The sequence below is a fragment of the Cyclospora cayetanensis genome, unplaced genomic scaffold (genome assembly GCF_002999335.1).
Source record: "Cyclospora cayetanensis isolate NF1_C8 unplaced genomic scaffold, CcayRef3 CcayRef3_contig_3, whole genome shotgun sequence".
Lineage (NCBI taxonomy): Eukaryota > Apicomplexa > Conoidasida > Eucoccidiorida > Eimeriidae > Cyclospora > Cyclospora cayetanensis.
Genome location: NW_020312258.1, coordinates 245,669 through 261,523, shown reverse-complemented (window position 1 = coordinate 261,523; position 15,855 = coordinate 245,669). Strand labels below are relative to the sequence as shown.

The window sequence follows — 15,855 nt, the reverse complement described above, 5'->3', positions numbered from 1 at the left end:
CAGAATCCGTTGCCGTGTGTTGTGCTGTGCATATCTGGGCGCCTTTTCGCCATCTTCCTGCAGAATGAAGAAGAAGGTAGATCCCCGCGTGCGCCAGCTCGTAGAGAGTTGCGTGGATGCTCGCGAAAGGGCTTTCTTGGTGCTTGTAGGGGATAGAGGGCGAGAACAAGTGGTGTCTCTCCATTACCTCCTCTGCAAGCTGTGTCCTCGTAAGCCATCCGTCCTGTGGTGCTACAAGAAGGATCTCGGGTTCTCCTCTCACAGGAAGAAGCGGCAAAAGCAACTGCAGAAGAAGATCAGCAGGGGCGTCTACGATCCGAATGTCGATGATCCTTTTGAGCTCTTCGTATCGAGCACGGATATCCGCTACGTGTACTACAAAGACACGCAGCAGATCCTCGGCCAGACTTTCGGGATGTGCGTTCTCCAAGACTATGAGGCCTTGACGCCAAATAACCTGTGTCGCACCGTGGAGACTGTGCAGGGGGGGGGTCTTATCTGCCTCTTGCTGCATTCTTTCGCGTCGCTAAACCAGCTCTACGCACTTGCAATGGACATACACTCCAGATACAAGACGCAGGCGTTCTCAGAGGTACACCCACGCTACACAGAGCGCTTTCTTCTCTCTCTAGTGTCGTGCCGTCGCTGCCTCATCCTCGATGACGAGCTGAACATTCTGCCGATCAACGGAGGTCCCCATCTAGGGGCTGCTCCAGATCCCGAGATCCTGATGCAGCAGCAGGAAGAGCGGCAGCAGCTGCAACTCATCAAGGAGAAAGTGCAGCACGCGCCTCCCCTAGATGCCCTCGTGAGGCTATGCGCGACCACGGACCAGGCAAATGCCGTCCTAGCTTTTCTGGATTGCCTGTGCAGCTGTAGGAGCTTCCGGAGTCATGCTGAGACGGCTCCAGCAGGGAAAACGCCTTCCGCTGCCAATGCAGGAGGAAGTTACCAAACAGTAGCGCTCACTGCAGGAAGGGGTCGAGGGAAATCGGCGGCTCTCGGCCTGGCGATCGCGGCAGCAGTGTCTCTGGGTGTCAGCAGCATTTTTGTGTGTGCGCCTGCGGTCGAGAACGTACAAACGCTTTTCGAGTTTGTGCAGAAGGTGAGGGCAGTGCCAGTGGCGAGAAGGGAAGTGGTCTGGAGGGAGTGGTAGCAGGGCCTTACACACCTCGCTCGCTCTTTTTGGCATTTTCCCATGTGCCTTGCTCCTCGTTTCTCCGCTTTTCGGCTGGCCTCCCTCTTCGCAGGCAGATGAACCCCATGCGTCTCCCGAGTGTTTGCGCTGCATGCGTGGCGCTTCTCCGTGGTCGTGTGTGCTCGGCGCGCAGGGTTTGGTTGCAACTGGTCTGCGTGAACAGCTTGACTTTCAGGTGACCTTAGAGGTCGTGGGAGCAGCTGCACGAGTTTCTGCCGCCGCTGATGTGTCTGGGGGTGCTGCTTCGGGGTTGTATCAGCGGCAGACCGTGAAGGCTATCACGAAGGTGGACGTGTACAAGCAGCACAGACAGCGCATCCAGTTCGTGTTCCCCAGTGAGCACGAGGCCCTTAGGCAGGCCGAGCTCCTGGTTGTAGACGAGGCAGCCAGCATCCCCTTGCCGATCGTGAAGAAGCTGCTCGGTGAGTCTGCGGGTGGAAAGGGGTATTTCGGGGGTCCGTGGGTGTGGTGGTTGGCAGCGAGGACTCCATCGAGGCTGCCAGCTTGCATGCGTGGCGGCGGCTCCGTTTCGCGATCCAGGGGCTGCATGCAAAAAGACTTGAGCGGCAAGCACACCCACGCGCTGCAGGGGGGGAGCTGTGGAGTGGGGGTTCATCTTCAGGCCCTTATCTGGTGTTGCTCTCCTCGACGATCAACGGCTACGAGGGAACCGGACGTTCCTTGTCTCTTAAGCTGTTGAGCGACTTGCGACGGGGGTCTAAGGGGGCCCCCGGCCAGGAGGCGAGGGGCCCCCCTCCCCGCCAGCTGAAGGAGCTGAGTCTGCGCACGCCGATTCGATATGCGTCCGGAGACGCTGTAGAGCAGTGGCTGCACGACCTGCTCTGTCTGGACGCCACGACTGCTCCCCCGTTGGACCCAGAGGTAAACAAGCAACAGGCAGCAGGCTCTGCAACAGCCCGTGCGCAGCTGCCGCAGAATCCTCCGCGCACCGTGTGCAGTTGTGAAATGCCGCTGGCGCAGTCTTCGCCAGCAGCGTGCATGTCACCAGACACACACGCGCAACTGCTGTGCTGCTGAGACGCTTACCCACGCTCTCCACAGGGATGCCTGCAAATCTTTCCTTTCACACGCATACACACGCTCCACACACATACACACACATACACACATAGGCACACAGATACACACAGAGACACACTCCACACACAGATACACACAGAGACACACAGATACACACTCCACACACGCACACGGTGCATGGAGTACCTCCAGCTGTTTTCTGTGTGTGTTGGCGGGTTGCTGCAGAAGGGCCTGCCTTCCCCTAAGAGCTGCAGCCTTTACCTAGTGAATCGTGATGCCTTATTTTCGTATCACCCGGCGAGCGAGGCCTTTCTCCAGCGTCTTCAGGGCCTCTTTGTTTCTTCGCACTACAAGAACAGCCCGAATGATCTGCAGCTCCTGGCGGACGCCCCTGCACACCTCGTCTTTGCCTTTATGCAAACAGTTGACGACCAGCAGGATAGTTTACCGGATGTGTTTTGTGCCATTCAGGTAGGTAGGCGGCACACGAGGGAGGAGGCGGCGGAAGAGACTGGCAAAGTAAAGAGGGGAAAGGCGTTGCTTGCTGTCTCTTCCGCGTGTCGTGTGACTGAGGCGGTATCTGGCGGAGGGGCTCGTGTGTGTTGATGGCAGTTTTAAAGATGGCAGTGTGCTGCCCAGCTGTCTCCGCATCTCAGGGAGACGAGAGGGGCAGTGGGAACTCTAAGAAAATGGGCCGGGCGCAGATTTATATTTGGGCAGAACAAGGGCACGCAGGCAAGCGTTTCAGCTGCACACGCTTTCGAGAAGGAAGTGCGGCGCGTAGGGGTGTCTGTCTGGATGATGCGCGCCTACAGTTCCTTCTCAGGGGAGTCTAGACGTGTCGTGCTAGAGTGTGGTGACCAGCCTTGAGCGGGGAGTTGGGTGGGGAGAACGTGACGAGAGGGCTAGTTTCGCGCTCCTTGTTAGGCTCTGCACCCTGCTTTTGGGAAGGCGGCTTCTTCTGCTCGCGGTCTGTACGGAGATTGCGCTGGCTTAGGTCCAACGGGAAGCCGTGGAGCTTCAGAGCAAAACTGCGAAGGAACGCTGATGCGGTGTTTCACAGGTGGCAATAGAGGGGGCCCTGTCGCGAGGGGCCATACGAGAGGCCCTTGGACGAGGCCTTAGGCCTGCAGGCGATCTTCTTCCATGGACGCTTGCCCAGGCATTTGGGGACGAAGACGTTGGTATTCTCTCTGGGGTGTGCACTTCTCACGATCTAGCTCCCCGTTAGCTCGCGTCTCAATGTCTGAATAGAGTCTTCTTAGCGAAGGTGGCAGGCGTGAGTTTGAGGGCTGTCTCGACATGTCAGTTGGTTCCTAGAGCGCAGGGACGAGCAGAGGCTCGTCTCCTCTCTTGCCGGCAGCAAGACGGAGCGGCCTCACTGCGGCTGGACGGGAGATGTTTCGAGAAAACTGCAGCGCTTTCTCAGCTGCGTGCGGTGTCTGTTAGGCCCGAATCGTCAGGATTGCCGTGCATCCGAGTTTGCAGCGCATGGGATTTGGCTCGGCAGCGCTGCAGCAGCTGGTTGATTTCTTTGAAGGGCGAGGACTTGCTCTGCAGGAACCTCCGGAGTTCAGATCCTTCTTTCAAGGCCGGTCCGAAACGGAAAGGCAGCAGCGAGACAAGTCGAAGAAGGCGAAAGTTTCCAAAGTGGATGGAGACATTGAAGACCTTGACGCGGAAGTCGGTACGTCCGAGGGGGAGGAGTCGGCGGAGGACGAGGAGACGGATGCAGAGGCGGCAGAAGAGCGGAAGGCGGCAGGCAGGCTCAAGGGCGCCTCCGCAAAGGCCAAGAAGACTTCTAAGTCTGCGGGAGCTACTGCAGTGGCCTTTTCTGAAATCACCTCGGAGCAGTTTAAACCCCGAGTGACGCCTCCCCTGCTGTGCCCCTGCAGCCGCAGTCGTCCTCCTTTTTCCGTGGATTACTTCGGTACCGCGTTTGGACTTACTGATCAGCTGCTCCGCTTCTGGAGCCGTAGGGGCTTTGTCCCGGTGTATCTACGGCAGCAGCCGAACGACGTGACCGGTGAACACAGCTGCATCATGCTGAGGCCAGCAGCAGCTGCTCCTCCGGAAGGGTTTGGTGCTGCTGCAGCTGACGGCAGCACCAGGCGCGAGGAGAGCCATAAGAGAGGCCTCTTTGGAGGGCTCGACGCCGTGGCAGAGACAGTACGGCTCAACTGAAGACGCTGGTGGAAGGGCGTAGGGCTTTCCTGATTGTCGCAGGAAGTGCCAGACTTCAAGAGGGGAAGAGATAGATAGACAGAGAGATGGAGACATATATAGATAGAGGACACAGGGGGGGCGGTGAGGGCGCTCGGGGATGGAGCGAGGCGTGCAGAGAGCACGCAAGGTGGTAGGTTGGAAGAGGAGCACGAGAAGCAGGCGATTCTTATGTAATGTGTTGTTTGGATGTCGCAGAATCAAGCGGCAGACGGCCAGTGGGTACACCTCTTTGCTGTAGACTTTCGTCGGCGATTCGTTGAGCTGACGGGGGGCCCCTTTCGCCATATGCCGATTTCTTTGGCGCTCGCCACCGCTTCGGAAGGAGCCAAGGGACAGCAGCAAGAGGGCAAGTTGCCTCCTTTGAACGCGAAGACGGTGAGTACAGCGTGCTTGCTGTTTCGCGAATGTCGAGATGTTAGAACATCGGGTGCCCTGCAGAGGAAGGGGAGGGGGGGGAGGAGGGCGTGGGGATGGTGACCAACGCGAGGCTCTCGGAGCATGGCTTTACGAAGCTGTTGGGAGAAGCAGTTTAAGACACCGAGAGGCAGATACCCACTCGAGTCTATTAATGGACTTAATATATAAGGCGCTTGCGTTCCCTTCCACAAAGATGCAGCCCTGCAGTCAGGCATGCCCTTCGTCCTTTTGCTAGAGGGGTTACTGGGAGTCTCCTGCGTGTGTGTGAGCGTTTTCTTAGCTCATGGAATTCTTTACACTTCACGACTTGGGGCGTCTGCAGAAGTACTCTCAGCAGCTTGCCGACATATCTCTTGTTACCGACTTGGTCCCTCTGCTGTGCTCTCTCTATTTTGGGGGGAGGCTGAGGGATGTGCGCCTCTCCTTCCTCCAGGAGGCAGCACTTCTAGGCATGGGAGGACAGCGCAGGCAGCGTACGTTGGCACTGTGGGAGTATGGGGTCTTGCGCAGAGCCTTTAGGCTTCCCTGTATGGCTTCGAGGGGAATGTTGCATGCAGATGCCAGACACACGGCGTTAGAAACGCAATCAAAACATCTGCCCGAACATGCCAGCTAAACGGAGGCGCCGTGGCCAATGAAAAGACAGGCGGAGCGGCGGCAAAGGATGCATTCGCGCAGCGCTCAATCAGCCACAGCCGTGTGTGCATGCACCAGCAGGCAGTATGTAACCAGATTTTCTGCGAGACCGCAGCATTGTTGTTGTATGTCTTTGCCAAAGCCTGCAGTGCCACCTCCCCAACAGCCCTCTAAGCCTTCATGCGTCTGCACTGTCATCATTCTGCAGCGGATTCTCTTGCCGCTGAATTCTCAGTGCCGATTACCCAGATCCTGGCCCTTTTTAATAAGGCAATGGTTAAAATTCATCAGCATTTACGCGTAAGACTGTTGGCCAGCCAGCCCTATCACAAGATTGCTGCCGCGCCAGCTTGCAGTGCCGCGATTGCATGCGTTCTCGCAGTGTGCAGTGAGTGCCCGTGTCTCCCTGCCGCCTGTTTGCCTCTACTGGCGGGTTATGGCGGCATGCATACCCTGGCCCCTTCGCGCTGCGCATTGCACTTTTTGTCAGGGCTTGCTGGAAGCCGAAGAGGCTTTGGCTTTCGCCGCAGCGTCCACCAGGCGGGTGGCTGTAAAGCAGGGAGAAGCAGTGGGAGGAGTTGATGCCCAGGGTCCTCTGGCAGAGGAGCAGCAGGCGGATGCGGACAAAGTTCTGAAGCAGCAGAAGCAGCAGCTTAAGAAGATCAAAGAGGCGCTTGGCCATGATGCGCTAGAGGTAGGCTGACACAGGCGGGAGGGGGAGGCCGAGAGACGTGCTGGTGGCAGCGCCTCGACTGGATTCTTTTTCCGCCGAGAGTGCCGCTTGGCTCCCGTGATCTTGAAAAAGCGAGGGGATATCGCGTCTCGGGGGAGGGGAAGCAGTTTCGCCTGTATACGGCGCAGGCTAGGGCCGCTCTCAGAGAGGTAGTCGCAGGAATAGAGGCGACAGGCGGGTCAAGACGAAACCAGCAGGCTGATAAGCTGAGCTAGCCAAGAGACAAAGAGGAAAGGAGAAAAGAACACTGGCTAACAAATTGTCTCCTAATGTGCAATGCCTGCGTTGTGCACTCCACAGAAGTACAGCGTGAGTGAGATCAGCAAGGAGGATATCGTGGGGGTGACAGGAGGCCGCGAGGTCTCAGGTATGGCGTGCTGCCTTTTCTGTAAACGGAAAGGGCCTTTTGCATCGCCCTCTGGACTGGATATTCTTTGTTGAGCAACAAATCAATCTATCTGCATACGCTTGTTGCGTCTAGTTGCATAGCATTCAATATGGGCTAGACGCACTGGGTGTCCGTGAATTGTAGCCGTGTGATTTTAATTTAGTGGCCAGCCCGTGGTTTCCCATACACACATGGAAACGCGAGTACTGCGTATGGAGTAGGCCTACAAGGCAAGGGCATCATTCGGAAGGAACTGTTTTTCCGTTCTGATATTGCTGCAGGATCAATTTCTGTCCGTAAGGAGAGCAAAGTCCCGAGCGCGGAGGATCAGAAGGAGTCGAAAACACATAAAAGCAAGAAATTCAAGAATATGGCGTTCTAGTGTACAGACGCCCAAGAGAGGAATGTTTCCCTCACGCTTACAGCTGACTGTGTCGAGCTGTACTTACACTTGCAAGGTCTTGCCTATCTTTCCTTAGCGTGGCGCATGTGTCAGGCTAGACCTAGGCCTACATGCAGGGCTTTGAACGCATACGCATGCATGGGAGCAGTTACAAATGTACTGCATGCGTGAGGCAGCCCTTCATGTCGGATCCGAACGTTTCGTTGTGTTCGGGGCACACATGTACGCTTGCCTACCTTGGCAAGTGTTGTGGAGGATATCGGTCTTGCATGTCAGGCAAGTGAGTTCCTGCCGGTGCTGTCGAGCAGCCCAAAGCCGGTTGTACGTGATGGACTCCGGGCTTCTTGAGGAAGAAGTGGGGGAGTGCTGGTTTGCATGCAGTTCAGTAGAATTGGCGTATCGGATTTGGCAGAGAAGCGGGCAGAAGCCGAGAGGGCAGTGAGCAATAGGGACACAGGAAGTATGATTCTTTAGGCAGGGAAAATCAGGCGGAAGTGTCAGGCCTACAAATTCACATGGAGCCTCTAGGCTTCTGCTAAACACCCTTAAAGCACATTTGCGCTCTCTGACACTGATACTCGACGGGTGCAGCGGGAGAAGGAAAGGTTTCACATGCAGAAATCGGCAGGAACTCCCACATCGCTGGGCGACCGAATAAAGGGCCTCACTACCACCAACCCCCTATAAAGGGGAAATAAACCTAGAAAGGGGCCAGTCAGGCAGTGCCCTACGCAAAGAAGTTTCGGCAAGGGGATGTGTACCCATATCTACCCAGAGAGGGGTAATGACAGGCAATGCATGAACCCGTTAAAACTTGCGACAAAAACTGCGAGCTTACATCTTATTTTAAATGCCTGTATCGTGACGCACACTAGTGATACTGTATGCATGTGCGCCGGCAACGCAACGTGAAATGGGAAAAGCGATATTGATAACCGCCGGTGCTCCCGAAGCCCCTCTCGGCTAGGACCTTTTCGTGATTCGCTATTTGCGCACAAACCTTTTCGCTTCCTTTGCTTTCTTTATGCACCAGTAGCCTTTTCTGGATCTAGGAAACATGTAAGAAACGAGACGTGACGGACTTGGCTGCCCCGCACGCATCCTTGGCCTACTCATAGAATCTCAGGGGGCGAGTGTCTCTACCTCTCCTGGGATCTTTAGTCTTCGGAACCTTCAGACGGGCCGCTTTCTTCAAGACATAGGAATGCTAACTGAATGTCATTTAGTAATTCCTGACTTTGATTCTTGGGTGCGGTCCGCTTCGCTTAGCCTAAATGTGCCCCTCGCCATGAATGGGAGCGTTCGTAGCGAAGAAGGTGTGCGTTCTTTCAGATGTAGCGGGGGCTCTCGCCGTTATTTTCATCGTTTCTCGCAGTTTGTTCATGAATAGTTTCTCCAGGCGCCGTGTTTCCACTTCCATCAGGGCCTACAGGCCTCCTCCCGAGGGTTTGCATACAGCGCGAGCGTTGTCCTCCCCCCCGATTCCACATCCTCCTGCACGCGAGCTGTTATTCCCCCTACCCCGTGCTTTCTTGCGCTTTATTCACCTCCTCGCGCTTTCTTTCGCAAGCCAACCCGCACGGCCTGCATGCATGCGTGCAGAAAAGGGGGGCCCCTGCGCGTTTCCTTCCCGGCAACTCGTCCAGCATGGGGGCCCTGGACTTGAATGCGGCCTATGGGACCTTCTTCTGCACAGTGTTCGGCTTTGGCCTCTTTGTGGTGTACAGCGGGCGAAAAGAGTCTTGTTACCGCCTGCTCCACCCCGGCCCTACTTTCCTTTCCGCGCGCAATGAAGTTTCTTGGCTGTATCTGGGCCTCTCCCTCTACGCCTCCCTGATGGGTAACTGGGTATTGTATCTCCCTGCTGTGGGAGGGGCCCTGTATGGGTGGCCAGGCGCTGTTGGATATGCCATCAGCAGCGGTGCTCCCTACCTGCTGCTCGTCTGGCTGGCTCCCCTGGTTTGCAAGCGGGCGAAGGGAGGCTTCTGCAGCTGCGACTACGTGGCCCTCCGTTTCGGGTCGGTGGCGCAGCTAGCAGCTGCCTGCATCTCGCTTTCCATGATGTTTGTCACGCTGTCTACGGAGCTCACCACTGTGGGAATGTCCATGTCTGCCATCTCCAGCAACACCTTCCCCGTTCCCTGTGCCGTGATTCTCGTCGCCTTGGTGCCTCTGCTCTACGTCCTCGTGGGGGGCCTGAAATGCTGCATTGTCAGCGACGTCGTTCAGGCGCTCATTATCGTCTCCCTCTTCGTGCCCTTCACCGTGTACCTCGTCTGCACGGAGGGGGGGCCCCCCTCGGGGGGCCTCCCCATCTCGCAGTCTCTCGCTCTCGCACCCGCTGCCCTCTCCAGCGAGAAGTCGCTCATTGCCGGTGCCGTCATTGTGGCCTCTGTGTGGCCGGTGTATCTCTGCGATCAGGGAATCTGGCAACGCGTGTGGGCAGCTCGCTCTGCATCGGATATCCGCAAGGCGTTCTTGCTCGCGGGAGTTCTCTCGGGAGTCTCAGTGCTGCTGTTCGGCGTGGCTGGCATAGTTTGTCTCTCCCGCGAAGAGGCCCTAAACGGCGGCTCGCTGTTCAGCTACGCAGCGCAAAACTTGCCGACTCCCTGGCTTGTGGTGCTATGCGTGCTGGCTGTTGCCTGCGTCACCTCGAGTGTGGACACCTACCAAGCAGCAATCGTTTCCTTGATCGGAAACGACTTGGAGAAACGCAGTCTTTCTTTCAACTGGGCAAGACTGGCGATGGTGCTGATAAACATCCCCGCAGTCCTCCTAGCCCTCTATCAAGTGCCCCTGCTCTCGCTTTTCATGGTATCCAACTTTCTCTGCGCCGTCCTCGCCGGACCCTTCCTAGTGTCTGTACACCCCAAGATCACCAAGTGGGGCTTCCTGGGGGGCCTCGCGTGCTCCGTGGTGGGGTTGCTAGTATGTGGCGTGGGCGCCTCGGCAGCAGCACACGAGCCCTTTTCCCTCTCTTTCTTCATTCCAGATGACATTTCCTCCATGCCTTATCTTGTCAGCTTCCTGGTGACCCCTTTAGTCGGAGCTGCAGCGGCGGGTGCCATCAGCGCCGTCGAGGAACGCCTCATGCGACACGCAGATGCAGCGGCACACCCCTCACCTCCCCCAGCATCCGATATCGGCAAAGAAGGCCTAGAGGGTTCGCAGCACTCTGCAAGAGTGCCTCTGGACCCTCCCCCGACGACGGCTTCGCCAGTGTATCAGACTGCTACCAGCAATGACACCAACTGCAGTGCAAACGTGGCAATCGCTGCGGCCTCTTCCTCGAAAGTGAAGCTCGAAAGTAACGCAACAGCGTCTGAGCCGCCAGAGCCGCGGGGAGTCTATGAGTGAGGCGTGCGAATGTGCTCGGCATCAACTCGCTGTGTGTGTATGTATGTGTGGTGATGTGCTTCACATCCTCTTGCCAGGGAGATGCGCAAAGCAGCGCGCGCACGGCCTTCGGCACCTGCCAGCTGTAGGGCTGCCCCCTGGGCGATTTACCCCTCAAACCATCTGCCTCTCACCCCTCTGCAGCATTTGGCAGAAGAGCCCAGCACGTTGGGCAAGAGACATGATGCATGCATATACATAATGTATCTATATATATATATCTATCTATATGACTAAAAACTTTCGAGACCTCCACTGCTCCCTGGATACTTCTAGGGAGCTGCAAATGTCTATAGGGCTGCGCGTTGCCGTACGCATGCGCAATTCTATGGGGTCTACAGGAGTCTGTTTGCTGAAGATCCTGGGCGTCCTCACGGCTGCGGGGGAGAGAGGAGCCAGCAAGTATTCAGCAAGTGCTTTTTTTCGCTAACTCCGACCCTCCTGCCCCTTCCGCGGTCTGGAAGTGTGGCTTCGTTTCAAGCGGTGCGCGTTTCCGCGGCCCTCTGTTTCCAATGTAGTGTATGCTGGCGAACTGCTGCGTGTTTTGCTGACAACGAGCTTTTGCGCGACTGGGTACATCAGCGCGTAGAGGCGGGTTTTTGTGCAGGGCACCGAAGGAGAACGGCCTCTTGAGAGTTCACTATTATTGCTAGCTAGCAGGAATAGCGTCCCAGCCGTGCTCTATGAGCGCATAATTCTAGATAGGAGGTCGCTCGAAATTAGGCACACACCTAGGCAAGGCATATATATATATATATATATATATATATATATATATATATATATATAGCGAGCTGGGCGTGTTCACGAAAAACTTCTACAGAGGGGGACGTCCAGAAGGGAGAATTCCGAGGAGGCGCTTGGATTGAGGGCCTCGTTCAGCGACACTGCGTTCCCAGAGAAGGGACAGGAGCAGCACCCCGAGTAGACAGACAGACGCGGTCGAGAGCTTAGAGGCATTTGCAGCACAGGCTGTTTGTAAGCGATGCCAGACCGCCTTCCAGTGTCGTGCCTTCAGCATAGCTGCAGACGCGGTTCTTCGCGTATTGTATAGCCGGGAAAAGGCCTCAAAAACTAACGTAGCCGAGGCAGCTGCAGAGGCAAGTTGGAAGGAAGACAGGGTAGTCACTTGCCAACACGCTTTCCAAGTTTACGGAGTCCGTAGAGGACCTGCGGTGTCAGCAAAGACAGCTGTCCTCTGCGCATGTTTTTGCAAGCACGGCTCTATGCGAAGCAGGCAGTCGCACACGCCCCCCTTCCCTCCCTCCCGCCAGCCGCACAGCATCACCTCTAGCTCGCCTGGTAGCCTTACCGAGTTCACCAAACCTGCGGAGACGGCGTTTTTCATGCTGCACTTGAGCGTCGGCCATAGCATCAAGCGCTGCAGACCGAGGCGCAAGGCTTCCGCAGGCGGAGGCGTGCTGCTTGCGAGGGGAACGGACTGTCGAGACGAAGCTGGCGAGACAGGGATGCTCGCTGCAGTCGACAGGCGTCCCCTGCCCCCCCCCGCCCCCCCCAGAGCCTTAAAGAATAGGGAAGCGACGGCACTTGGCGGGGAACGCGCGGCTGCGAATATCGACACACGGAGGAAGAGGAACGATCGCTGGCGCTCGTTGAATTCAGGCCTTTCGCTTCGGCTCATGAGACACACCACGGGAAAAATACACGTCTCCGGTTGTGGGGTTGGTGGTGTGTTACTTACCCGCTTCAGCCCTTTGACGGATAGACAAAGGCAGCGGGCTGTAGAGCGCCTCAAGCGCCGCAGGTGATGCCTTGTCTTGCTGGACGTACAGAAAACTCCACAGCACCTTGCCAGCAGTCGCAGCCCCGTCGGTAGAACCCTAAACGGGGAAGGTGAAAAAAGGCACTACAGCGGGAAGCTGCGAAGCCTCAACGTCGCACCCACGCGATAAATAGCTCACCTGCACGCGCACGTTGCAGATTTTGAGATCCTGAGGCTTGCAGTCTTCGCCGAAGGGCAAGGGGCCCTCGCCGTGAACAGCCACGTGTTCCCCAGCTTCCAGGTGCACTGAGGGCAACCTCGAGAGCAGAGGGAGATAAATGGAGCAGAGCGCCTCTGTCTGGCTCCTCACCTGAAGCCGTAAACACACAAAAGAACGGCCGGCAGTAAATGTGTGCCTGACGCGCTAACGCCTCCCCGTCCTCCGTGGATCTCGCTCTGCGTCTGGTGCATTCGCGCAGGTGAAAGAAGGGTGTTCAAAGCCGGAAAGCATCGCATTCGATATACATATACAAATATATATGCTCCGCGGCCCCTCAAGACAGCAGCCCTCCGATCCCCTTCGATCCTCGTCGAGAAGTTCGGCAGTCGAGAGACAGAGACGTACGATAGCCTGCACCTTCTGGGGGTCCTCCGCAACGAGCATGCGAAAGTCTCCTACACAGCAGAAAGCCGACACGTCACGCACGAATATTGAACACTTCTACGTAGATCGAGGCCCCTCTGCCCCTCTCAAAGGCCGCCTCAGCAAAAGGCTTTTAATTTACGCTTCAGGCAGTGTGAGGAGAATCTGAGTGTTGCACAGCCTGAAGGGGCAGCAGCTGCGAGAGCCATTGGGGGCGTTCGATCAGCGAGACTGTCTTAGTTTTTGCACGGTGATATGGCTGTACAAACTTTAGACGGCGTTGTACAGGTAAGGGGCACTTTGCTGCTCCAAAGCCTTGGGTGGACCATTGCCTGCTCTGCGTCAGCCGACGCCTTGGCAAACAGGCGGGGGGGCGGAAGCGCAGGAGGCGTAGGGGAGAGGAGAAGAGAGTTTGTTCGCATGGGTCACCTTGGTACGACAAGGATACGATTTCCTCCAGAAGGCGCATAAGAGAAACTTCCTGGGGGAGAAGCAGCAGCGCCAGACGCAGCTGCAGCCAGGGAAGACACACATACACACATATACACACATACACATACATACACACATATACACACATATACACATATACACGTATACACACATATACACACATATACACACATACACATACATACACACATATACACACATACACATACATACACACATATACACACATATACACACATACACATACATACACACATAGATACACACACACGGTAGCTCGACGGCTATGCCAGCGAATGCGCAACAGCAGCAGCAGACAGCAGCTAGCAGCAGTTAACAGCAGCTCGTAGCAGCAGGCTCCCGCTGAGAGCAGTTGGCCTCAACTCTTTGGTGCTGGACTTCCGCTGCGGAGGCAGACAGAAGGGCGGAGGAAAACTAACCGCGTTCAGTCTGTTCAACAGGCAGGCCCCTTCCACCTGCGCTCGCCTTCCCTGGTCAGCACCCTTCCAGCAAAGGTTTACCTGTGCACAGAGATACTCCAGAAGCGACTGGCATTTCGTGGATGCGGCATACTTCGGCTAAGCCCTCCCTGCTATCGTCGCCAGAGTTGCACATACATGCTCCTGAAAAGGAACCCCACGGGAAGAGAGGGGACACCCCATGAGGATGACACGGAAAACGTGCATAGTGCATATGCAAGAATAACAAGCACGTCTACACCGCAAAGGGGTGCAGCAGTGCCACAGCAGCAGCCTAAGCAGCATCTCGACACAAGCAGGATGGAGGACGGCGGGGCCCTCTCGGCTTGGCAGCCTTTGTTGTGATGCGAAGCCTCCGTCTTAAGAGTAGCGTTTTTCATGCATACAGCACGCGTCTAGCAGCGGCACGAGTGGCAAAAGCTCCCAGAGGCCGATGAAGACTTCGCCAAAGGCACAAAGAGAATCGACAACTGACGATTTTTGAGAACGCTTCCAGGGGTGCTCGCGCGGCACGAGAGGCAAGGGGTATTTCTCGTTGACGGGCATAGTAGGCCACCCCGAGAAAGGGCCCCAGTGTTCGACACTCACGGGCTTTTGCATGCGTCCAGCGAAGTAAAAGTGCTTCCACAGACGCAGATCCTCGCAAAAGGCCTCAGTGGGCACCACGCCATACTTACAGAGCTGCAACAGGAGCAGAAAGGCTTAGGGGGCAGGCGAGGTGGGGGATGGGCGAAAAAAACAACGGACGCCTCAAACAGCCGACAATGAGGCCTAAGCAAGAGCAGCAGTAAGAAGAGCATCAGCAGCAACAAGAGCATCAGCAGTCACAAGAGCATCAGCAGCAACAAGAGCATCAGCAGTCACAAGAGCATCAGCAGCAACAAGAGCATCAGCAGCAACAAGAGCATCAGCAGCAACAAGAGCACTAGCAGCAACAAGAGCATCAGTAGCAACAAGAGCATCAGCAGCAACAAGAGCATCAGCAGCAACAAGAGCATCAGCAGCAACAAGAGCATCAGCAGCAACAAGAGCATCAGCAGTCACAAGAGCATCAGCAGCAACAAGCCATCCTAAAAGGACATACTTCATGAGGGTGGTTGTTGAGGGGCACTCTGCAGTTGTAGAGCACAGGAACCTCGGAGGCTTCTGTAAGGCGCATGGCGAACGCAGCTGCGACTCGTTTTCCCCCGCCAGTGTATCTGGCCACATGCCTGATAAAGGGGGCATAGTGTTCAGGTCTGTGGCTGAAGTTGTCTGCATGCCACTGCAGCAGCTGTTGCTGCGGTACAAGTAGGAGCATGTCATACAGGGGAGAGCTGTTGCGGGAGGAAGAAGAGAGCTCTCCTTCAGGCCGCTGCCCTCTCTTAGGTTCGCCATGGGAGTCTTGCTGTCTCCTTTCCAAAGGCCTTTGGGGAAAGAAGTTTGAGCCATAGAAGATGCAGGCTTCAATCGGCGGCAGTTCTGGGAGAAGAGCTGTGGAGGATTCCCCCCTAATACTAGTGGGAAAGTCGGGCACTTGGCCTCGCATTTCGTAAAGCACCACCCTTCTAGAAAGCGCAAGGAAAAGGATCTCTCGCTCCCGCGAGGAGATCAGACGTAGCTTCTGCAAACACAAGGGCCTTCAGGGGCCCCCTGGTGCCCTCGTGCGGCGTGGAAGCGCCGAGGGAACGAGCTCCTGCCTCCCGCCCCCAGTGTATGGACACCTCGCGAATGCGCGGGATCTCTCTATCTCGCTCGAAGGCTTCCTGGTGCAGCCACGGCACAGAGCACCTGTCGGCCTGTGCAAAGGCAAGGGGCTTTTCGCGCGTCCTCGAACGGCATGTGTACATACAGTGGCCGCCCCATTCCCGGTGCGCCTCGCGGGAGAGGGCCCTTGCGCCTGCTCAGGTGTATGTTATACCTGGTGGTGCGACATGGAGGCTCCTGCAAAGGCGTGGATTGTCGAGATCATGTCTTTTTGGCATGCATTCCATGTGGCTTCCTCTCGCTCCCTAATTTACAAGTCTCGACGCCCCCCTCTCTCCCGGGTACGGGGGAATGGGCAGCAGCACGGGGGGCCTCCCTCACAACTCGAGCCGAAAGAAGCAGCTGCCTTCCCCCGAAATGATGTATCAAAAGG

At 56.4% G+C, this 15,855-nt stretch overlaps 3 protein-coding genes across 3 annotated transcripts; 2 read left to right on the top strand and 1 right to left on the bottom strand.

Annotated features, from left to right (window-relative positions):
• The first annotated feature begins 64 nt into the window (after window positions 1–64).
• LOC34618947 (RNA cytidine acetyltransferase) lies at window positions 65–7,021 on the top strand. The gene is made up of 12 exons (XM_026338761.1): window positions 65–1,105; window positions 1,332–1,632; window positions 1,821–2,080; window positions 2,465–2,710; window positions 3,303–3,437; window positions 3,689–4,408; window positions 4,661–4,840; window positions 5,163–5,355; window positions 5,727–5,818; window positions 6,009–6,212; window positions 6,552–6,618; window positions 6,921–7,021. The coding sequence occupies exons 1-12, from the start codon at window positions 65–67 to the stop codon at window positions 7,019–7,021; spliced, it is 3,540 nt and encodes a 1,179-aa protein (XP_026194546.1).
• Window positions 7,022–8,689: 1,668 nt separating this feature from the next.
• Window positions 8,690–11,071, top strand: LOC113147609. The gene is made up of 2 exons (XM_026338717.1): window positions 8,690–10,371; window positions 10,903–11,071. Exons 1-2 carry the CDS (start codon window positions 8,690–8,692, stop codon window positions 11,069–11,071), a joined length of 1,851 nt encoding a protein of 616 aa, XP_026194502.1.
• A 492-nt stretch (window positions 11,072–11,563) lies between these two features.
• LOC113147608 (phosphatidate cytidylyltransferase, mitochondrial-like) lies at window positions 11,564–15,264 on the bottom strand. Its single transcript, XM_026338716.1, has 10 exons — window positions 14,821–15,264; window positions 14,325–14,417; window positions 13,698–13,778; window positions 13,234–13,315; window positions 12,787–12,836; window positions 12,361–12,531; window positions 12,141–12,279; window positions 12,003–12,063; window positions 11,751–11,862; window positions 11,564–11,608 (listed from the first exon to the last, which is right to left on the bottom strand). The coding sequence occupies exons 1-10, from the start codon at window positions 15,262–15,264 to the stop codon at window positions 11,564–11,566; spliced, it is 1,278 nt and encodes a 425-aa protein (XP_026194501.1).
• Window positions 15,265–15,855: the final 591 nt, after the last annotated feature.

What these genes read in the sequence shown, in the direction of transcription:
- LOC34618947 (XM_026338761.1), top strand. Translation starts at nt 65, where the DNA reads ATGAAGAAGAAGGTAGATCCCCGCGTGCGCCAGCTCGTAGAGAGTTGC. An exon ending in TCGACGCCGTGGCAGAGACA is followed by an intron (nt 4,409 to 4,660) that starts GTACGGCTCAAC and finishes TGGATGTCGCAG; the next exon opens with AATCAAGCGGCAGACGGCCA. An exon ending in AGGAGGCCGCGAGGTCTCAG is followed by an intron (nt 6,619 to 6,920) that starts GTATGGCGTGCT and finishes ATATTGCTGCAG; the next exon opens with GATCAATTTCTGTCCGTAAG.
- LOC113147609 (XM_026338717.1), top strand. Translation starts at nt 8,690, where the DNA reads ATGGGGGCCCTGGACTTGAATGCGGCCTATGGGACCTTCTTCTGCACA. An exon ending in AACGCAACAGCGTCTGAGCC is followed by an intron (nt 10,372 to 10,902) that starts GCCAGAGCCGCG and finishes GCGGTCTGGAAG; the next exon opens with TGTGGCTTCGTTTCAAGCGG.
- LOC113147608 (XM_026338716.1), bottom strand. Translation starts at nt 15,264, where the DNA reads ATGCGAGGCCAAGTGCCCGACTTTCCCACTAGTATTAGGGGGGAATCC. An exon ending in TGTTGAACAGACTGAACGCG is followed by an intron (nt 13,316 to 13,697) that starts GTTAGTTTTCCT and finishes CCCTGGCTGCAG; the next exon opens with CTGCGTCTGGCGCTGCTGCT. An exon ending in CCGCAGGTTTGGTGAACTCG is followed by an intron (nt 11,609 to 11,750) that starts GTAAGGCTACCA and finishes CTGACACCGCAG; the next exon opens with GTCCTCTACGGACTCCGTAA.